The sequence below is a fragment of the Propithecus coquereli genome, unplaced genomic scaffold (assembly GCF_000956105.1).
Source record: "Propithecus coquereli isolate 6110/MARCELLA unplaced genomic scaffold, Pcoq_1.0 Scaffold44, whole genome shotgun sequence".
Taxonomy (NCBI): Eukaryota; Metazoa; Chordata; class Mammalia; order Primates; family Indriidae; genus Propithecus; species Propithecus coquereli.
Window position 1 is genome coordinate 13,011,120 of NW_012150174.1, and position 22,755 is coordinate 13,033,874.

General features: G+C 47.5%; 3 protein-coding genes across 4 annotated transcripts; 2 read left to right on the top strand and 1 right to left on the bottom strand.

The window, feature by feature from the left end:
* Positions 1–1,412: 1,412 nt before the first annotated feature.
* Positions 1,413–2,873, top strand: TAF10 (TAF10 RNA polymerase II, TATA box binding protein (TBP)-associated factor, 30kDa). The gene is made up of 5 exons (XM_012654341.1): positions 1,413–1,688; positions 1,835–1,989; positions 2,243–2,307; positions 2,390–2,504; positions 2,687–2,873. The coding sequence occupies exons 1-5, from the start codon at positions 1,457–1,459 to the stop codon at positions 2,774–2,776; spliced, it is 657 nt and encodes a 218-aa protein (XP_012509795.1). The 5' UTR covers positions 1,413–1,456; the 3' UTR covers positions 2,777–2,873.
* Positions 2,825–9,726, bottom strand: ILK (integrin-linked kinase). Of its 2 annotated transcripts, none has more exons than XM_012654339.1 (13): positions 9,619–9,726; positions 9,076–9,210; positions 5,835–6,000; positions 5,562–5,657; positions 5,265–5,361; positions 4,751–4,834; positions 4,561–4,646; positions 4,308–4,417; positions 4,074–4,201; positions 3,864–3,985; positions 3,670–3,769; positions 3,428–3,558; positions 2,825–3,237 (listed from the first exon to the last, which is right to left on the bottom strand). In XM_012654339.1, the coding sequence occupies exons 2-13, from the start codon at positions 9,162–9,164 to the stop codon at positions 3,088–3,090; spliced, it is 1,359 nt and encodes a 452-aa protein (XP_012509793.1). In that variant the 5' UTR covers positions 9,165–9,210; positions 9,619–9,726; the 3' UTR covers positions 2,825–3,087. The 2 variants fall into 2 exon arrangements, with proteins under 2 accessions (XP_012509793.1, XP_012509794.1); XM_012654340.1 differs by having other exon boundaries at positions 9,076–9,271; positions 9,619–9,678.
* A 69-nt stretch (positions 9,727–9,795) lies between these two features.
* RRP8 (ribosomal RNA processing 8, methyltransferase, homolog (yeast)) lies at positions 9,796–13,553 on the top strand. Its single transcript, XM_012654342.1, has 7 exons — positions 9,796–10,027; positions 11,263–11,620; positions 11,849–12,302; positions 12,393–12,522; positions 12,696–12,802; positions 12,884–12,980; positions 13,212–13,553. Exons 1-7 carry the CDS (start codon positions 9,929–9,931, stop codon positions 13,329–13,331), a joined length of 1,365 nt encoding a protein of 454 aa, XP_012509796.1. The 5' UTR covers positions 9,796–9,928; the 3' UTR covers positions 13,332–13,553.
* Positions 13,554–22,755: the final 9,202 nt, after the last annotated feature.

Consider the following 22,755-nt stretch of genomic DNA (forward strand, 5'->3'; position numbering starts at 1 on the left):
TCAATCCACAAGTCCTTTAATTATATGTCCTAAGTATACCTAGAACTTCTCCACTTCTCTCCATCCCACTGCTACTACATTAGTTTAAAGCCATATTCTCTCTCCTCCGAATAATAGGAGGCCCTTGCAAAAACAGTGTCCTTACTGCCTACCAGTCCCTAAGCCATCTTCCAGAGTAAAATCCAAATCCCATCAGGCCATTTACTTGATTAAAAACCTTCAAAGATTAATCCAGTAATCTTTGGATTAAAGATCAGGCTTTTTTTTTTTTTTTTAAATCATGGTTCACCTTCCTTGCTATGTATTCCTGAGTAACTAATCATTTTTCCTCTCTCATCCCTAACATCCAAGGAACTCTCACCCTTGCTGTCCACTTAACACCACCACTGATACAACTGCTTGGTTGATTTCCAGGATTCTTTCAAGACTTAATTGAAAAGTCATCTTCTCTTGTGAACGTTTTGATTCCCTGAGATTAATTGATTTAGATGTGGCAGAAAAATCCTAGATTTTCAAAACCAAACCTCTTTGAATCTCTGTTCTGATATAGACTAGGAGCGAGCCTTGGGCAAGTAAGTTTATCTCCCTGAGCCTGTTTCCTCATCAGTTAAGTGGGAATATCAATACCTGCCTTTCATAATAATGCTGGTAGAGTACCTGACACTTGGAAGTAGGCAGCAGATGTTAGTTCCCATACTCCCTTGCACTGCACACCCTGTACCTACCTCTAGCATTTGTAATGACAATGTAGTATTGAAATTGCCAGTTTACTTGTTTGCCTCCATTTCCAAGACCGTTGGTGCCTAGAGGACTAGAATCTTGTCCTACTTAACTTTGTATTCCCAGGCCCTAGCTCAAGAGTTGGCAAATAAGAATTAAATAAATGTCTGAATGGAAAACCTCACGCCTTTCACTCGCTGTGATTTTTGCATGTTGTCTACTCAGGCCGAAATCCTGCCTCCTCCATCCTGTGTGCAGCCCTTCTGCTACCCTCACCTCTCGGGGCAGCTGGTAGGGAGGGGGGCTTTCCGAATCAACTATGAACCCTTAAAAGGGTAAATAAGGGAACTAGAAAGAATGCAGCCTGGTAGGCAATCCGTATTCAAGGCATGTCGGACCGATGAGCCCCAAAGCAAGGTCTTTTGAGCATCAGGCTGAATGAGGTGTCCCAGACCCGCAGAGGAGTCCCAGACGTACCCACCCCGGCGGAATCCCCAAGGAGCACTGCAGGAGGGTGGAATGGTGACCGCAGCGCAGTTCCTCAGGGCTTGGTCTCCGCCCTTCAGTCTGTTTCATCCAACTGGCCGACTGGCACCCACAGGAGGCGGGAAGGAGGAACAAGAGCGCTAACGTTGGGACAGGCGGGGCGAGTCAAGGAGCGTGTGACGTCACCCGGGTGTGCGTAACGTGGGCGGAAGCGGAAGCGGCTCTGTTCGCCGCCTCTCCCACCGGCCCGATGAGCTGCAGCGGCTCCGGCGCGGACCCTGAACCGGCGCCGGCCTCCGCCGCTTCGGCCCCGGGCCCAGCGCCCCCGGTGTCAGCTCCCACCGCGCTGCCCGCCAGTACCGCCGCAGAGAACAAGGCCAGCCCCGCGGGGACAGCAGGGGGACCTGGGACTGGAGCCACGGCTGGGGGCACGGGACCCTTGGCGGCGCGGGCCGGGGAGCCAGCCGAGCGGCGCGGGGCGGGTGAGGGCCGGGACCGGTGAGGGTGAGGGTGAGGGAAGCGCCCTGGACTGGGCCCAGCGGCGGGTGAGGGCAGAGGGTGTAAGGCGGACCTAGCTGGGGTCCTGCACCTTCCACCTCCGTATCTCAGTTTGCTGGTTCTCCTTTAGCTCCGGTGTCGGCGGGCGGCGCGGCGCCCCCAGAGGGGCCCATGTCTAACGGGGTTTACGTACTGCCGAGCGCGGCCAACGGAGACGTGAAGCCAGTGGTGTCCAGCACGCCTCTGGTGGACTTCTTAATGCAGCTTGAGGATTACACGCCTACGGTGGGCTTCCTGCCTGAACAAGGCCATCTAGCCTGCTGTCATGCCAACTTTGAGCCACATCTCCGTGGTTTTTAGCGTCTTCGTCTTATATTTGCTTCCCTACTAGGTCTTGTGATTTTTTTCACCCCTCTGCCCACCCAAGCTGTGAGCTTCCTGATAACTAAGCTTATCCTCCATTTCCCTCACCCTCCTCTCAGTCTCAGCTCAGCAGGGCATAGGGCTAACACTGACAGTTGTCTAATTGATTTCTCAGATCCCTGATGCAGTGACTGGTTACTACCTGAACCGTGCTGGCTTTGAGGCCTCAGACCCACGCATGTGAGTAAACCCAGGGCAGGTTAGAGCTTTGGGTGTTTATGCAGGAATTGTCCATCTCCTCATACCATTTTTTTCTCTCTAGAATTCGACTCATCTCCCTAGCTGCCCAGAAATTCATCTCAGATATTGCCAACGATGCCCTACAGCACTGCAAAATGAAGGGCACAGCCTCTGGCAGCTCCCGGAGCAAGAGCAAGGTGTGAGGGGAGGCTTACTGAGTCAGTGATTCTCCTCCACAGCAGTGGAGTCTCAACTTATCCTGAAACCCCTTTGGGGAAACTAAGTCCTAGGGGAGGTATAAGACCTACTCAGGGTCACCCATCTGGGATCGAAGCCTGGGATTCCTGTGCTCAGTTGGTGTTCTTCCCTCTTCCCTCAGGACCGCAAGTACACTCTAACCATGGAAGACTTGACCCCTGCCCTCAGCGAGTATGGCATCAATGTGAAGAAGCCGCACTACTTCACCTGAGCCACCCAACCTAAATGTACTTGTCTGTCCCCATGTCCCCACACCAGCCTGTTTTCATAATAAACTTTATTGTGACAGGCGGGGCTGATCCCTCCCATGTTGGGAGACACCGTGTGGCAAGTGACAAAGCTCTGAGCCCAGGCCCTTTTGGGGCCACAGTGTAAGGGATGGGGGCAGGGGATGGGCCCCATGGCTGGGGTAGTACCATGACTGGAGGCAGGGGAGGCAACCAGAAGCCTGCTGCTTTGGGGAGGTGCACTCCCCCAACCATGTCCTGACATCTCTGGAGTTTAGGCAAGGACCTTCCAGTCCTACTTGTCCTGCATCTTCTCCAGGATAGGCACAATCATGTCAAATTTGGGTCGCTTAGCAGGGTCTTCATTCATGCAGATCTTCATGAGCTTACACACATGGGGAGAAATGCCCGGTGGGATAGTAGGCCGAAGGCCTTCCAGTGCCACCTGTGAATACAAGGAAAAAGTGAGCCTCAGAATTTAAGTCTGTCATGTAAGGAGAAGACTCTGGTCCTTGGGACAGAATTACTATATAACTATATATCCGAACAAATGTGGGAGGAACCCAGGCCCACTATAATTATTGTCACCAACGCCAGTTTTCCCCCAACACGAGTGTATGCAGTTCTGCTCTCACCTTCATTCCAATCTCCATATTGGAGAGGTCAGCAAAGGGTACTTCCCGTGTCACCAGTTCCCACAGAAGCACTGCAAAACTCCACATGTCTGCCGACCGTCTGTTTGTGTCTTCAGGCTTCTTCTGCAGAGCTGGAAGGATAGGGCTTGTCTGTTTTGGCTACCTGGCCTGTTCTGTGTCTGCCCCCTGCACTACTACTGAGCTGGTCCTGCTCTACTTCCCAACACAATGCCTTCACCCACCTTCAGGGGCTACCCAGGCAGGTGCATACATGCGCCCTGGGCACTGGAAAGAGAACTTGACGTCTGCCATGCTGATTCGGGCAGTCATATCCTCATCAATCTGAGCAAGAGAAGATGGATATGTGGAAGGAGGTAAGTCCTAGATAAGCCAAGGGCTTTTGGGGCCTAAGCCAGAAATGAACTTGTGGCCTTACCATTACACTACGGCTATTAAGTGCATGTCGTGGGATGAGGGGCTCTAACGTGTGAAGGAAGGCCATGCCCCTTGCCATATCCAAAGCAAACTTCACAGCCTGGCTCTGGTCCACGACAAAATCTAGGAAGGTAAGAGTCAAATAGTTCAGAGAGGCTTAGGAACCCTTTCTCCCATCCCCTCCCCAATGAGATTCAGCATCCCTACTCACTGGTGCCTTCATGTAGTACATTGTAGAGGGATCCATATGGCATCCAGTGTGTGATTAGGGTTGGGTGAGGAGCAGGTGGAGATTGGCAGGCCCCTAACACCGGGAGCACATTTGGATGCGAGAAAATCCTGGGAGAGGGAGAGAATGGCTAACATCCAGCATAAAAGATCTCCCGTCTCAGTGTTATTCAGGGTTCCTTGGAACTAGCAGCTTCCAGTTTGGGCCTTGCCCTACCTGAGCCGGGGACACTCCTCATTGAAGTCCCTGCTCTTCCTTGTACTCCAGTCTCGAACCTTCAGCACCTTAATGACAATGTCATTCCCCTGCCAGCGGCCCTTCCACAGCTGAAGGACAGGTAGGATTAGGAGGCTTGAACTAAGGCCACCAATTCCTTGCCCACTAACTGAAAGAAAAACTTAAAAAGCAGGTGCAGAGCAGGTAATTTATAGGGGTTTAGGGAGGGAGGGCAAGAAGAGCAGGGGGTCACCTCTCCAGAGTGATTTTCATTGAGCTTTGCCAGGAAGTTGAGTTGTTTGAAGTCAATGCCGGAGTGTTTATTCAGAGTTCCATTTCCTGAGAGAGTACGCAGGTCAGGTACCCAGCTTCACCCTAACCCAGCCCCAGGAGCCCAGAATTATTCCTTTCTACAACCCCTCCTCCCAGCAACAGTGACTCACGGGGCCGAGTGCGAGTGGTCCCCTTCCAGAATGTGTCCTTGTATGGAATACGGTTGAGATTCTGGCCCATCTTCTCTGCCCGCTCTGGGAAAGAAAAACAGTCTCAGAGCTGGGTGCAGTGGCTTACTCCTGTAATCCTAACACTCTGGGAGGAGGCTTACGCGGGAGGATTGCTTGAGCCCAGGAATTGAAGAGCAGCCTGAGCAACAGTGAGACCCCGTCTCTACTAAAAATAGAAAATTAGCTGAGTGTCGTGGTGTGCGCCTGTAGTCCCAGCTACTCGGGAGGCTTAGGCAGGAGGATTGCTTAAGCTCAGGAGTTTGAGTTTGCAGTGAGCTAGGATGATACCACCGTACTCTACCCAGGGTGACGGAGGGAGACTGTCTCCAAAAAAAACCCAAACAAACAAAAAACAAAAAAACCAGTTTCGGCCTGAGCTGTGGTATGGAGGAACTGGAGAGAGAAATCAGGCAGGGGAGGAATGAGAACACAAGCTGGGGAGCAGGGGATGGACCTCGGAGAAGCTCTCTGAGAGGTGCCTTGGCTTTGTCCACAGGCATCTCTCCATACTTGTTACAGATGCTGACAAGGGCTCCATTTGCCACCAGGTCCTGGAATGAAAAGGTGGTTGTGATGAGGGCCCCTGGTACTTCCCTGGCAGTCAACCAACCATGAACACACACATGCAGTACACAATCCTGTGAGTGTCACATAGTAGTACTGACAGGATGGGTTGAGGGTTCCAAAATCTCCCACTCAGGCTCAGACTTTGCTTCCTACCCATCCTAAGACTCAGAGACTGAGTACTCACCTCTGCCACCTGGTCTTGGCCCCAAAAACAGGCATAGTGCAGGGGCACATTCCCGTGCTCATTCACTGCATTGATGTCAGCTTTGTACTGCAACAGCTGGGCCCCATGGCCAAACAAAAAGGAGGCAGAAGGCACAGTCAGTCCCAAATAAGATACTGGTGTCAGGGAATGGCAAAAGGGAGAAGAGTATACATACTTTCTACTGTATGTTATAGTGCCTGTGACTGACCTCATGGCATGTATGTGATTTGGGTGACAGAGGTTCATACATACCTTCTGTACAATATCACGGTGTCCATGACTGGCTGCCAGGTGCAGGGGGGTATCATCCCCACGGTTCATTACATTGATCCTTGCCCCCCGCATGATCAGCATCTCAACCACAGCAGAGCGGCCCTCTCGGCAGGCCCAGTGCAAGGGGGAGAAGCCATGATCGTCCCTTTGAGGAAGGGGCAATGGTCATTGAGCTGGAGGTGGGATGGGGCAAAGGCTTTGGTTCCTGAAAAACTGATAGTTACTCTGTATACTCTCTGGGAAGGCTTACCTCTCTAGGACTTTCTTCATGCTAGCAACTCCCAAAGCTGTCCAATTCAGACCTTTCCCTGAGCTTCAGACCCAACCAACCACCTAGATATCCCAACAACTTTATAATAAGATTCATTATCTTTACCACCTTCTCCGACACCTCATTTCATTAATAATGTGATAGCACTCTTCCCCTGGTTGCCCCTGTACCCTTTCTGCAACATCTGTTGGTCCTTTCTGTTTTCCATTGCATCTTGTACATCCCCCCTGCTATAGCACTTGTCACATAGGGTTGTAAAAATCTGGGCTGTACTTGTCTGTTAGACTATAAACTTCTTGAGGGAATGGATTGACAGAGGGTGTTCAGTGCATGTTAATGGGGTATCGTGGAGAAGGAAGGTCACAGCTCAAGGGAGAGGAAGCAAGCTTACTGTTTGGCCCTGGAACTGAAAATAACATCTAAAAATGGAATGGAATTTAAATGATGTTTTGGAAGGATTTATGTTGAAAAGTGAAATGCTTTTGATTACTGATGAGGCAGATAACAAACCACAACACAAAACAGGATTCCCCTACTTAGCAATCCTGGCATGGAAAACAGAAGAAAATGAGAATGACTGCTTCAGAATGAAAACTATACCCGACTTTTTTCTTTTCCCAAAGACGTGTATTTTATAAAGTAAAAGAATTGTTAAAAACAAAACAAAACAAAACAATTGAGTTGGAACTAGGCCTGCCTGACAGCCTGGGGCCATAAAAGGAAATTCCCTCTAGTCCCAGGCTGCAGATCCAAGGGGCGGAGCAGGGGGCGGTCCATGGCCTAGGCAGGCAGTCTCTGGATGCCTAAGTGCTGCGGTCACTTCCCCTGTGGGGGCTCTAGGAAAGGCCTGGAGCTGATCAGGGGTCTGGACACCCAGATGCCCCCACAGCCAAAAAGGGGTAGGGGTGTGGCTTTTAACTTAATCATTTCCTTCCACAGCTTGCGTTCAGCTGCTCACACAGAAATAGCCAAAAGAATTCCTCAGAGGAGGGTATCCCCAGGAAGCAATTACATCCCATTTATCAATCAATCTTGCCTCCGAGACCTTTAATTTGTGCCCTGCCTTATCAACTTCTAGTAGTGCCTATGGCCCCAGAGCAGGCCAAAGCCTGGGGCAAAAGTATGGGTACAAAAGTATATGTTCACTGTCAGGCTGCCTGTCACCTCAAGGCCTGGACTTCTTTCTCAAGGAGACCTGCAGGGAATTAACCCGCTCTTCATATCTAGCCTATAGCCAGCTTGGAGCCCCTTACCTTAACCCCTCAAACCAGCACCAAAACCTTCCAGTTTCATTAATACTACCCTTTGCCTTTTGGCAGCAACTTCCTAGATGCTAGCTCACTGGACAACTCTGCCTAAGCCTCTATTTCCTCACAAACAAAATAGTAAAAGTGCTTATTGTCTTTATCAGAGCACTCTTTGAGAGTTATATAAAAAATGGAACAACTAACTGCAAATTATTAAGGAGAAATAGTGCAGAGTCTAATGGGAACCCGTAAAGCCTGCACTAAGATGACAGGTGATCCTTACCACTCAAACCTAAAAACTAAACTCTACCAATGTTAAAAAATAAAAAATCAAAATCCGCCACCCTGAATCACCATCACTATTGCTTTTCTTGCCTTCCTATCTCAGCCAGCCTTAAAGAACTTGTCCACATTCACTTTCTGTATTTCCTCACCTCCCATTCACTTTTCAACCTGCCATCAACTGCTGCCTTGAGGGCAGAGATTATGTCTGATTCTGGGACTCTAGCACCCAGCACAGGAGGTGTTCAGTATAGTCCCTTAAATGAAGGAACTCAATATAGTCTGGTTTCACCTGTTATTCCTCTGAAACAGCACTTACAGAGATCATCAAATATATCCTAATTGTAAATTCAATGGTTACTTTAAAGTATTCATGTTCTTTGACCTCACAGTAGCCTTACTACCATTGACCATTCCCCCTTCATTAAAACATTCTCTTCTCTAAGCTTTACTTACACATTTTCCTGTTTCTCCTTCAACTCGTAGCTTGTCCCCTGCCCTCTTGTCTTCCACTTTTCTGAGGTACTCTCCTTCACATCCATGTCTTTAGGTATCATCTATATGCTGATAGCTCCCAAATCTGTGTCTCCAAGTCAGATCTCTCCTGAACTGCAACTCTGCATAACCAACAACCTGCTCAACATTTCCACATTGCTGCACTGTCACCTAACTTTAACATGTCTGGAACAGAACACCTCATCCTCCTTCAGCTTCCTCCATCTCAGTAAAAGCAACCACCGTCTATCCAAGTGCCCAAGCCAGAAGCTTGGTTGTCATATTTGCCCTTCTTCAATTCCCACACTAAGTCCCCCAATACTTCATCCTAAAGACTTCTGGAATCTGATCACTTCTCTCTTTTTCATCTACCCCATTTGTAGTGCAAAACATCATCACTTCTAGGATGGACTAGGTCATTGCCTCCTTCCCCCGTGCTCTTCACAAAGCATCCAAGATGATATTGAACAAATGGACAATTTCATCATATCAGTAAACAGCTTTAAAACCTTGCTCTTAGAATAAAGACCTTATTATAGCCTAAATGTGCTTGCATGATCTGGCTGACACTTGCACACGTCTCCAGTGTCTGTCCTTTTCCACTTGTACCCAATATTTCTGCCCACAGAGATCTTCTATCTTCCAGCCATAGGGAACTCCAGACAATTTCGTGGCACTCTCCGCTCTGTGTCTTGCCTCCTAGCCTTTGCCCATGCAGTTCAGGGAGGCAGATTTGAGCAGAATCTTGACTGCTGAAGAAGAGTTCCACACTGCTTCCTCTGTGGAGACCCTCTGCCCCCCACAGGCTGTGCTTAGCACTCATCACACTAGATGGCAAAGTCAGCCGCCCCCACCAGAGCACCCCACGCAGCCGAGGGGAGTAGATCTCTACCCTTACTCTCATCCACCAGCTACTTCAGCTCACCCCTGGTTGAGGTCGTTCTCCGTGTTGTCCAGCCACAGGCGCACGGCAACAGCATTGCCTTCCCGGCACTGAGTGAAAATGTCGTCCATAGCAGCGTCCCGGCGCTGAGTCCCCCGGATTGGGGAAGCCTGGGGACTGGGGGTAGGGGAATGGGGGGATCCAGGGAAGGAGAATGAACCCCAGGCTTTGTCCTAGACTGGAGAGAAGTGTTGGGGGTGGGAGTCTGTGAAGGAGTTCAGGGCAGCAGGATGATCCCAGACTGTGTCCTCTGGGCGCAAGGGAAAGGCGGGTCCCGGCGGGGCAGGAGGTGATTAAGAAGTAGTTCTCTCTTCAACTGATGTCAGAGAGCAGGCACGGAGACCCTACCCCCGAACAGAGCTGGGGGAAGGGAGGAGGTTCAGGCTCTGTATGCCCTGGGGGAGGGGATCGGGGGTCCTCCCGGGGTTGGCCCCCGTTCCTTACTCAGAACTCAGGTGGAGTGAGGGGTAACGGGTTGGCAGGGACCAGTCTTGGGCAGGAGGGCGCAAGTTCCCTCGCACTCACCGGGACTCGGGCTGAAGGCTCCTTCTCCGGGGAACTCCCGTCCGGCCGCGCCCGCCGCCCGGCCCCGCCCCGCCCCTGGCCCTCTCTGGCCAGCGCGGGCCGCTTTCCCTCCCTTCCTACCCACTCCTTTGCCCTTCTAGCCTACTCCTGTCTAAACTCAATGGTTCTCTACGCCGCGCCGGCCGCTCTAGCCGCCTCCGGTTCTAGCGTTCTGGTTTCCGGCTCCGCTCTGGCTGAACGCTCTGGCTCCCAGACACGCTCTGCACGTGGAGAGGAGTGCGGACTCCGCGACCCTGCCCTCCACACCCGCATGTTCGAGGAGCCTGAGTGGGCCGAGGCGGCCCCGGCAGCCTTGGGCCTAGGGTCCGTGACCTCACAGCCTCGGCCCGCAGCAGCCTCTCAAAACAAGGTGGGTCGTCCCGCAAGCCAGTGGGAGCTGTTTCAAGCCATGATGAGGACCTTGGTGGGTGCCGCCGCTGGGGGCACACCGTGTGTATGTACTGCGGGGAGGAGCACCTGTGGCACTGTTAGGGGCGAGTCCTGATCTGAAGATCTAGGAACTAACTGCCAAAGGAAGGTGACATTGGAACTGAGAGAGAGTTGCTGAGTAGAAGTTGGAATTGAAGAGGGTTCCTCAGACAGGAAAAGCACGTGCAAAGGCCATGGGACAAGAGAGCATGTTCTGTTAGAGTCACACACGAAAAAGTGCTCTGTGTGGTTGGAGCACAGAGTAAATGAGAGGGGATGCTGTTCAAGTTTAAGAGGTAGATTAGAAGTTTTGTATATATTAAGGATAGAAAGAAGCTAATGAAATGTTTTTTAGCGAAAGAATGGTTTCTTCGGATTTGTATTTTGTAAAAGTCATTAATTACAGTGTGGAATGGATTGGAGAAAGTGAGAGTGGATGACAGCAAAGAGTTGTCAGTATTACCGTTCAAGGGAGGATGTGGGGAACTGAGAATCTCCAAGGTAAGTGCCTGGTCTGCGACCACCCAATAGGGCTTCAACCCAGAAGCAGCCTCCTGGACAATAGACCTTCTCCTTTGAGCCTCTGCAGATGTGAGTGCTTCTGTACTTCCTCAGGTTTTTCCTACCCTTTGGTTGGCTTCCAACATGGAATCTGCCTGTTTTGCTCCCTCCTTTTCATCCTCTCAGCCCATTGCCATAATCCAGGCCACTGGTCTCTCTGTCTGCAGCTTCTCCCCTTCAGTTTGTTCTCTACACTGCAGCTAGAAACATTCCATACACATGTGTCATCATGCCCCTCCTATGTTCAGAAACCCCGTATGGAAAGGTATTGGCTGGAGACAAAAGCCTGAGAGGGTTGGAACTCCTGGTCTCTGGTCTTGGTCCTGTTGCTTGTGGCCTTAGCATATTCCTCTGGGGGGAACCTCCTTTACCTTATGTGCACATTGGAGAAAGTGGGGTAGGTGGCTTCTCTGCCCTCCAGCCTCCCAAATGTTGGGATAGTGACAGGAAAATTCATCTGAGTCTGGCAGGCTTCACAACAAGCTAGTTAATTTGACTGGGAAGAATCCAGATGACTCTTCCAGTGTTTGAATCAGGTCCCCATTTCTCTGTTCTTAATTCTCTAGGCCTCATCCATTCTTCTCAGCCCTGCTCTCATCCCTTGTTTTCCCCTAGGGCTCCAAGCACCGCCAGCTCCTAGCTACATTACGGGCCCTAGAAGCAGCATCTCTTTCCCACCAACCCCCTGGCCTACCTAGCAATGACTCTGAGGAGGAGGAGGTGGAAAGGATAAAGAAACGCCCCAAAAAGGTATCGTTTACCAGTGCCTCTGCTGAAGTAGGGGAGAAAAGGAAGAAGAAATGTCAAAAACAGAGCCTGAGTGCCTCTGAGGAAAGGGAAGTGGAAAGGAAGAAGTGTCATAAACGGGCTCTTCTTGGCAGTGACTCTGCTGAAGAAGAGAACAAAAAGAGGAAACACCAGAAACATGCCCCTTCAAACCCAGCCCAGCACCTGGACAGTGTTAACCATTCAGGTACTATCTGATGTGCTTGGGGGGTGGTAGGGGGTCAGCTGATTCTACATATAGCAGAGCTTACCTACCATTCTTAGGATTGGGGCTAATGGTGTGCTTAGTCAGTAAGAAGTACTTTTATCTCTGTCTCTCTGTCTAAAGGACAAGGGTATGGCCAGGATGACTTGCCAAGCCTCTGAATTTAGGAGATCTTGCTCCAAATACATCTTTCCATCTTCCTTCCTGCAGGTCCCAAAGCCTGGAAGAGTAGTGCTGCAAAGGACCCACCCAAGCCAAACCTTGAGTCCACTTCCCCTAAACCCCCTCATACCCTGAGCCGCAGGCAGTGGCGGAACCGGCAGAAGAACAAGCGGAGACACAATAACAAGTTTCGGCCACCTCAGGTGGCAGAGCAGACTGCAGCCCAGGCCCCCACAGAGGAGACAGGTGTGCCTCCTTCCCACAGGCCAGACAGCCATGAGGCTCGTGCTGGGGCTCTGCGAACCCGCATGGCACAGCGGCTGGATGGGGCCCGATTTCGCTACCTCAACGAACAGCTGTACTTAGGGCCCAGCAGTGCTGCACAACGTCTCTTCCAGGAAGACCCTGAGGCTTTTCTTCTTTACCACCGTGGTTTCCAGAGCCAAGTGAAGAAGTGGCCCCTGCAGCCAGTGGACCGCATTGCCAAGGATCTTCGCCAGCGGTGAATGGGGGTTGGGCACTGTGAGAAGCCATGTGGGTCAGTCATGGGCTCAGACCAGACTGGTGTATAACCCATCCCTTCCACTCCTAGGCCTACGTCCCTAGTGGTAGCTGACTTTGGCTGCGGGGATTGCCGCCTGGCTTCAAGTATCCGGAATCCTGTGCACTGCTTTGATTTGGCCTCTCTGGACCCCAGGGTCACTGTGTGTGACATGGCCCAGGTAAACCTCTCTATGAATCTGGCTTGTACTCTAGACCCAACCTCCATATGCTAATCTCTTTAGCCCTTCCTCTCCCCCATCCCCTTCCCTGCTTGGGGTCCAGCCCTAGCACTCAATGCTGGCTTTCTCCTTCTGACACGGTATGCCTTATACAACACCCCCATTCTCCACAGGTGCCTCTGGAGGATGAGTCTGTGGATGTGGCTGTGTTTTGCCTTTCACTCATGGGAACCAACATCAGAGACTTCCTAGAGGAGGCAAATCGAGTGCTGAAGCCAGGGTAGGAGCCCCCAGGACACAGATGCATTGTATATAAACATACACGTGTCTGTATTTACACAGGATTTTCTGCCCTTCTTAGGGGTCTCCTGAAAGTTGCTGAGGTCAGCAGCCGCTTTGAGGATGTTCGGGTCTTTCTAGGGGCAGTGTCCAAGCTGGGTTTCAAGGTCATCTCCAAGGTGAGGGCCCCAACAAGTCTATCCCTATTTTTAATCTCATGTGTGGCCCTTTTCAGGGTAATGGTGTTTGGGAAGGAGGCCATAGGCACAGGAACAGACATTTTGCTCCCCAAGAGCACAATGCAAGGGGGAGCCCTGGGAAGCTTTCTGAGTAGAGGCAGCATGTGGAGGGAAGTGTTTTGAAGAATTGGGGTGAGGATTTGGATCTCACTGGATCTCTTCTGCCCCTAGGACCTGACAAACAGCCACTTCTTCTTATTTGATTTTCAAAAAACTGGGCCCCCTCGGGTAGGGCCCAAGGCTCAACTCTCAGGCCTGAAGCTTCAGCCATGTCTCTACAAGCGCAGGTGACCTCTGAATCTCCCTTGAAAGGGGAGGCAGAACTTGAACTTGAGGCTCATAAGTCTGAAGAGCATGAGCCATAACCTGGTACTACCCTTCCTCCATCCCAAGAACAAGGTGTGATAAAACCTCTGGCTCAGCCCTGCTCCTCTGAAGGCTTCTTGGTTACAGGATGCATAAAGTCACTTGGGCGAGATAAAGAATAAAGAGTTTATTGTGAGAACATGGGGATGTCTAGGAATCATGAATCACCTTAGGTGTCATGAAAACTAGATGGTTTGTAATTCAAAGCACCTCTGGGTTTGGCTTCTCTTTCCATGTCAAAAGCCACATGGCCTTTCTGTCCTGGCATCTCTGCTCTCTTCTGATCTGTCTACAGATGAGCTTCCTTTGCTTACCCATAGCTTCTGCTCCTGCAGCTTCAGTCTGCCCAGGCCTTCCGGGCTGCACAAAGGTAGCTGTTGCTTCTGGGCTCTGAGACAACTGGTAGTCCATCAACATCCTGACTCAGCACATCAATGTGAGCTACCAGGTCAAGACTTGGGATGTCCCTGTACTAAGCATTTCTAGTGGTTCATCTTTTCCCTCTGTCTTCATCTCCATCTTTGGAATCATGTACACCAAACCACTCCCCCAACTACCTGTTGTCTTGTGGGACCTTGGGGTATATGGGGCTAATAGCATAGACTTTGGAATCATGTAGAGCTGGATTCAAATCCTGGCCTGCCACTCAGAGCTGGGAGTCATTTAATCTCTGAATATCACATCCCTTATTTGGAAAATGGCAGAATTCCTGTCTTACAGGGCTGCCGTGTGGGTTAACTGAGGAAATCCATAGCCAGGGCTGGGAACATGGGAGATGCTCAATAAACTTGCTCTGGCTTTTTTGTGTCTTAAGCCTTACTGTTCTTTGAAGACCTTTCCTAGGCTGTCTGGAAGTTGAAGGGTAAAGAATAGATTTGTTGACTAAGACTGGGAGAGCTCAGTCAATAGACTGAGCTTCAACAGACTTATTTCTTAGGATATTTTAGAGACTCAGTCTGTAAAATTCTGAGCTGTCCTTGGAAGGGGTAGTGAGGGAGCTGGGTCTTTGTTCATAAACAACTGATTAATGCCATGTAGGGGTGAGAGGTTGGGCTGTTCATTGGCAGGAGGGTCTGTCCGTTGTTTCTGCCTATTTTCTTTCTTATGCTCAGCAGGACAGCTGGGGTCTGCCTTCCTCCCATACTTATAATTTGGATTCTCCCTTTGCCTGTTCTGGCTCAGGCCACCTGAGTAAACATGTCTCTGGATCTGATGCAGGCCCCGGACTTTCCTAGCAGCCCCTGTCAGTCACCCTGATTCTGAAAGCAGAACTCTCCTGAGCTTGATCTGGGTCCTCCCTGTTCCATCATTGGCTTCAGGACAAGCTCTTATTCTAGTCCATACCTGGGCTTCAGTGTCTAATGTTGAGAGCCTAGGCGGAAGAGAGAAAAAAAGTATATTTCCTTAAGAAATAACAGCATGCTCTCTGTTTAAGGAACAATGAGACCAGTGTGGCTAGAACAGATTGAGGGAGAGGCAAGAGTAGTAGGAGGTAAGTGGGAGTGGGAAGGAGTTGCTCCCACTCCTCTGAAAGGGAGTGGCTCTCAAACTTTAGAGTGCTTTAGAATCACCTGGAAGACTCCTTACAATGCAGATTCCTAAGCCCCCTCCCAAAGTTCCTGATTTGGTAGATCAGGGTAGAGCCCCCAAATTTCTTTTCTGGTTACTTTTTCTGAGAGAAGCAGGAAGCAAATTTATCAGTTGAGAGTGAGAATAGAGGAGAAGAGCTTGGGGTTTTGAGGAGAGGAGAATGTGAATATTGTTTCTAGGGGAAGGAATGCATGAAATAAAGAAATGGAGTATGATTGCTGGCAGTATTAATAGCACACGTAAGGTTCAGGGTCATAAAGAGGATGGATGAGATGGGAGGAGACTGGTACAAGATTGCCTTGCAGAGAGCTTGATATTCTGAGACAGCTAGGCTGTCAGAACCCAACCCCCTCCTTTGTGGGGGAGAGCGGGTTTCTGCCCTCTCACCTCAAGTCTAGCTGGGGACTCCACTGGGATCATTTGGAAAACTGAAAGTGTTTATTCCTACAGCTAAGGAATGATGAGCCTGGAGTCTTAACTCCTGCCCTGGGAATGTAGAGGGCAAGCAGAGACTCACTAACTGATTCGACAGTGGAGCCAGGGGAGTGCTGCTGCTTTTGCATTGGCCTGCATTTCTAGAATTTGTCCTGGCAAATGATGCATGAGTGTATCCTCTGCACACCTTCCAGGAGAGAGGGAAGTATGGGATGGTCTTGGGTCCTGTCCAGTAGGACCATTGAAGAGGCCGGGAGACCTGAGCACTAAGAAGCTAGGAGAGCTGAGGAGGGAGTTGCAGGGGACCACTCAGGATAGAGTTGTCTCCGTCAGGGTCAGGGAACTGCAGAGAGGGGACAACAGAGATTCCCCCTTTAAATATCTGCCAGGCCCATAGGGCATAGAACTACCAAGTCAAGCCAGACTGTTTTATTCTCCTATATTTCTTCTCAGGGCCCAGAACAATTAGCAATTAGGTGGTAAGAAGAGCAAAGAGCATACAGATCACTCTTCTCTTCCCTAGTGCAGGCTCCTTGACTTAGATGGGGCAGAGCTGGCAGGAGAAAATATTTAAAGCTACAACAGGTGCAGATTATTTATTGTTACACAAGATTAGACATTCTAATTAGTTAATTAAGATTATGTTCATGCTTTAAACTGATCATAGGACTATCATTAACTAAGAATGTCACAGGCTTGCTGCAGCTTTTCTCCAGCAGGGAAGACGTACACCTCAATAAAGTTTGAGGGGTGGTAAGAGAGAAAAGTAAAGTTGGGTTTGAATATCAATCTATATCTTGAGCTCCTTCAGCATCCCTTTTAGAGGTCTCCAAGTAAACACTTAATCGCTTCTGCAGTTATTGGTGTGCTCCAACTTCTGTTCCCATAATACAGTCCTAAGGGAACACAGTTCCAAAAGAAACGACATGATCTTGGCAGAGACACAGCTTAGCTCCAAACACTGAGCCATTTACGTAATTGCACAAAGCTCTCTACAGCTTTTCACAGAGACCAATAATTAGAACCTTTCATCCTGGGTCGTCCTCTTTCCCAGGTGACTTTTCTGACCAGCCACCTGTTTCTGGGATATTCGACTCCTGTAGTAACTGCTCTGTTGGTTTCATTGCTTTTACTCCTGTCCCCAAAGCAATTAATTTTCCATACAGCCAAGTGATCTTTTTAAAATGTAAATCAGATTATGTCACTTGTCTGCCTAAAATCCTTCAGTGGATTCTCATTGCCCCAAGAACCAAAGACAGACTCCTTCCCAGGCCCTGAGTGATCTTGCCCAGGCCTCCACCTCCAGTTGCATCTTAACCCACTCCTGCCCTCTCACAACACAGGCTTTTCATTCCTTAGGGTTTTCAAGCCATTTCTACTTTAGGGTCTTTACACATGTTGCTCTGTCCTCGTAGAATACTCTTCCCCAGTGAGCTCATTTTCATCTTCCAGATCTTTACAGCAGCATCACCTTTTCTTCTGTGGAAGAAAATGGCCATTTGCCCACCAAAATGTTCTCTACATAAACTACATTTCCCAATTCCATGCATCTAGGCAGGGCTGTGTGAATAGTTCTCACCAATGGAAAGTGAGCAGAAGTGATATTTCAGTACCTGACCAAGACCAGTTAAAAGGTAGCTAAGCCTTTTCCATGTTCTTCCACTCCCTCCTCTACCTGCTAAGGTGACCTTGAAGCACATGTTTTGAAGGTAATAGTCATGGTTATAGCATGGAAGAAGTCTAGATACCTAAGTCACTACTTGGAGAATAGTTCGTGACCAAGAACATCCGCACTGGACTTTGAACAAGAAATAAACCTCTATTGTGTTCAGTTTACTGCATTTGGGGGTGTTGCAGTGGTTGTCATTTTATACCCTGGATGTATCTCCTATGGACATCCTATCTACCTTACTCTTGACCTCAAAACCCTCTTTGCTCCTTCAGGGTGCTTCAAACATTTGGTGATCTATCCAGGTGCCAGTCAACACTTTCTACTTGTCCCATGAATTTAAAATTGGCAAAATACATCATTTTGACTGTGACCCCCCCGCCAAAAAATCCTACTAAAGAATGGGGGAGGGTGTGTTAGAGGGAGAAAGACTAAACTTACATGGTTAATGTATCATTGGTGTGTTATATCAAGACAAGTGTTTAAATGTTGACTCTTGTGTGAGGTGTTGGGGTTCTCTGGACTCTTGTGTGAGGTGTCGAGGAGCTTGCACACTGACTTTGGTTGTCTCCTTGTGATACACAGCCCACGCTGCCCCTCAGCTCCTCAGCCCCTGACCCTGATAGTGCCTCCTAGTGCTGAAGTGCTGTATCCTAGCAGGCAGCCCTCCTGGGAGAGGTCCCAGCAAATCCACAAGACTGGGTTACCTTTTAAGGAACACACAGGAAACTCATACATATCTGTCATGCCACATAGTGGAAGTACAGCCCAGCCAGCAACTGGCTTTTCTCTTTCTGCCCTGCCCCAGCCAGCCTGAGTCTGACTTCTCCATGTGAGAACTAAGCACCAATCTGTACTCACATGGCTCCAAATCCTCATAAGTGATTCAAGTTATGTTCTCCCAAGAATCCTCCACCCTAGACTTCACCCCAGTGGCCAGATAGAGATGGGTCTGTAAGTTTCTGAGCTTAGCAAGCCTCTAGCTAGATGATATAATACTGAATGAATGTAATGTCTCAATCCTGTGGGGATATAAAATGTCTGCAAATGGTCCTGTTGGAGCCCTCCTCACTCATTTTAGGATGGAGGGAACAGCACTGCTCCTTTGCCTTGCAGGGAGAAGTTCTCCCTATTCCTAAAGATTCCTGTCAATGAATCTTTCATTTCTAATTTCATATAGTAGAAAGGGTGATGGTCTCTGGATCAGCTTTAACATCTTAGAGCAAACCTTGTGTGGATATATCTAGCCCCTTTATTTAGAATGTGTTGATACCTATTACCTCTTGTCCTCAGTTTTGGTGTGTTATTATAGATCTTAGGCTACAAAAAAACTCTCATCTAATATCTTCTCTTTCTTATGCAGGTATTCTTATGAAATGTGAATTTTTCTTTTGTGTGTATGTGCTTTATTTATATAGACTATTGTGTAAAAATCTTGTCTTATTTCTTACTTTTCTTAAAAAAATCACTCAACTGTGTGGTTGGTTGGTTTGGTTTTTTTTTTTCTTTTGAGATGAGGTTTCACTGTATCACCTAGGCTGGTCTCAAATTCCTGGGCTCAAGTGATCCTCCTGCCTCAGCCTCCTGAGTAGCTGGAATTACAGGTGCTCACCACTGCTTCTTCTAGCTTTTAACTGTGTTTTGAATATCCATCCATATATCAGTCGGGACCCAGACAGGAAAATAGAAACCACACTAAATATTTCAAGAAGAGGGCTTTTATTTCTTTTTAAAATTTTTTTATTTAGGCCATTAAAAAAATTTTTTTCCCCCATTTTTTATATGTATATATTCATGGGGTACAAATGCAGTTTTGCTACATTGATATATTACACTGTGGTGAAGTCAGGGCCTTCAGTGCATACATTACTACAGCAACGCGCATTGTGCCCACCAAGCAACCTCCCATCATCCACTCTCCCACCCCTCCAAGTCTCCATTGTCCATCATTCCATACTCTATGTCCATTGTATACACATTATTTAGCCCCCATTTATGAGAATATGCAGTATTTGTCTGTGTCTCAGTTGTTTCACTGAAAATAATGGCCTCCAGTTCTAGCTGTGTTTCTGCAAAAGACATAATTTCATTCTTTTTTGTGGCTGAACAGTATCCCATTGTGTTTTTGTGCACACTGCATTTTTCTTTATCCATTTCTCCTGTTGATGGACACTTAGGCTGATTCCATATCTTTGCTGTTGTGAGTAGTGCTGCTATAAACATATGAGTGCAGGTGTCTTTTTTATTGATTGATTGATTTTCCTTTGGGTAGATACTTAGTAGAATCGCTGGATTGAATGGTAGTTCTATTTTTAGTTCTTTGAGAAATCTCCATACTGTTTTCCATAGAGGTTGTACTAGTTTACATTCCCACCAACAGTGTGTAAGAGTTAAGAAGAGGGCTTTCAATACAGAAAATTGATTACAAGTATTAAAAGTCTGAAAAGAGTCAAAAGAAGATATAGATGTAATTCAAAAATTAGTAACTGCAGATAACAGTTAACACCCACATATAATCAGATAACACCCCAAGACCTGGGAAGACAAAAGGGAAGAGGTGATGTGATTATTAGAAAGTAGGCACTCAGAGAAGGGGCCTCCTTTGACTGATACTCAGACTTCTGTGGGGGAAGCTCTCTCCAAATATCTGGTGCTTGAAACTCTTAGGAAAGGCATGGCCCTGAGAATGGGGAAGCAAGGTGTGACTGGTCTCTGACTGCCAGGGGGTGGTTGGTCTGTTGCTAATATCTGAGAAGTGTGGCTAAGCTGGTGCTGGGTACAGAACGAGTAGCTGTCTGCTGGAGCCAACTGTCTGCAGCTGAAGTGATGTTACAGCAACTGGAAAACAGAAATTAAGTCCTGTTTCCTATCTTTCACTTTTAACTTCCCTTTAGGCATCCCACTGGCAGAACTTAACAGGAAACCAGCTGGCAAAGGATTCTGGGAAATATAGTTTACAGAATTCCAGCTGCAGCAACACAACCAGAATGTGTGTGGGGGCGGGGCAGGGAGGGGGTGTGTTATAGGGTGAGATACGGAGACACTAGGAGTGAAAGACAATAGGTAAATAACCAGTGTAATCCATTGTGGCTACTCATATATCTAGTTTATTACTTCTTTCAGCTGCAAAGTATTCCATTGAAAGCATCCACCATAATAAACTTATCCATTCACCTGGTTGCCTCAAATTCTTTGCTACCTGGAGAAATTAAAACCCTTGAAGCTAGGGTTCTGAGTACAAAATAAGTTCCACCACAATTAGATTTATTCACTTGAGATTTGGGAGGTAAGGGTTATCTATCTTGATTTTTGTAGCTGAAAAGCAGGTTTATGTATTAATAGATGTTTGGCTTTCTGCAGCAGCATTCCAGCTTTGAAAACCTGCAGCATTCCCTTTGAAGCCAGGAACAAAATAAGGATGCCTACTGTAATGGCTAAAGTTCAACATAAGACTGGAGGTTCCGCAGGTAAAATAAATCTGCTTGTAACAGTCCAAATTTGACTACAATAAACTGTTTAAAAAGAAAAATTAGGCCAGCCACAGTGGCTCACACCTGTAATCCCAGCACTTTGGGAGGCCAAGGCAGGAGAATCGTTTGAGCCCAGGAATTTGAGGTTGCAGTGAGCTATGATGATGCCACTGTGCTCTAACCCAGGCAACAGAGCAATACCCTGTCTCAAAAAGAAGAAGAGGAAAAATTGTTGGAAGGATATCAATAAGAAATCCATAGAACTAATGAGAAGTCCTAGAAATGAGGCTTGGAAAACACAGGAACCAAGGGTGAATACTGAAAAAACTAAGGTCTCACTTTAGAGTCAGTCTGGTTAGGATGCACTGCTGGTCTTGTTAATACATAGATTGATGCTGAGAGTTGAGTTAATCCTCCTAAATTCATCACACTATGTCAAGGTTAGTCCATAAAAGACCCCTTTTCTGTTCTTTGTTATTTGTTCCCCATGGGCATTTCAGTTCCTCTTCTGTTCCCCTGTGTGTTGGTTATATGTCCCTAGAAACATATGTATCTTTGGTAAAACATATGGTGGTTTTGTTGCATGTATGTTGTGGCAGAGACTTGCCAGCTATTTCTCATACCCATTTTCTTCCTGGGAAATCAGCTGGACTGAGCTTCCCTTATAGTTAAGAATGGCCATGTGATTGAGTCTAGCCAGCTGGATGGTAGTGAGACTGATGTATGCTGCTTCCAGACATGGGTCCTTAAATTTTCCTGTGCATATTCCCCATGTTATTTCTACTTTGGCCAGTTTGATGCATTTGAACATCTGACCTTGAAAGCTACACAGTGAAGATGATGGAGCCAAAAGGTAGAAGGAGCCTAGATCCCTGAACATCACTTAAAGGAGATCTATCCGTCAATTAGGAACACCTGGTTTGAACTTCAAGTGAGTGAGAAGTACATTTTTATCTTTTTGAGCCTCTATACACTTCAGGTTTTACTGTTACTTACAGCAACTAGCGATCTTTTTAAAAATCTCTTTTACTTGAACACATCAGAAAAGTAAACAAAACAAGAATGTTCAGCCCAGTTATTTATCACAAAGCCAACACCCATGGTAACTTCTTCCACACAGATTAAGAAACAATGCTGTCAGCACCCAAAAGCTTCTTTTATGCCACCTCCCAAACATTAGCAACTTCCTCCTCTTGACCCCACAAAGTTACCACCATTATGACTTTGACGATGTTAATTTCCTTGCTTTTCTTTATAATTGTACCAGTTAAGCATCCATGCCTAAATAGTATTTCCATATGTCCAGCTTCTTTCACTGCACATTAGATTTATGGGATTTATCTGTGTTTTTGAATGCAACTGTAGTTCATTCATTTTTATTACTGTAGAATATTCCCTTCTGTGAATAAACCACAATGTATTGGTTGATTCAACTGTTGATGTACACTGAGTTGTATATCCCCGTCAGAATAGGCTAGGTCATGCTGCAAAAATTCAAACCCCCAAAATATTAATGACTTAAGCCAACAAAAGATAATTTTTCGCTATTGCTATAGGTTGTCAGGTACTCTGCTTATAGTGAGGGACCTAAGCTAATGGTCTCAACACATGCTTTCATAATCATGGAGGCGAGAAAAGAGAATAAGGTAGATCAATAGATCACCCCCTAATACCAAAAGCTTCAGCCCAGAAGTGACAAAAGTCCTTTCTGCTGCTATGTAATTGGCTAAAACAAATCTCATTAGCACGTATAGCTCCATAGATGGTAAGAAAGTATGCTCTTACGATGTACCCAGAAGGAAGAGAAACAGAATATTTGCGAACTGCCTAATGACTACCATAAGTTGTTTCTAGTTTATGGTTCCTACAAATAATGTTGCTGTGAGCAATCTTGCAAATGTCTCTTCTGCATGTGTACACAATCCTGTTGGGAATGTAAGTATAATTTTTGGTCATAAAGCATGTATATCATCGACCTTAGTAGATAATGCCAAACTGTTTCCAAATTTTAACATTTTCACTCCTTTCATGAGGGATATGAGAGTTCACTTAATCCATATGAGAATTCACTTTATTCCATATCTTTGCCATCATGTGGCGTTTTTTCCTAATTCTGATCTATCTGTAATGGCGCATTATTTGGTTTGAACTTGCATTTCCCTGGTTACTAATGGGATTGACCTTT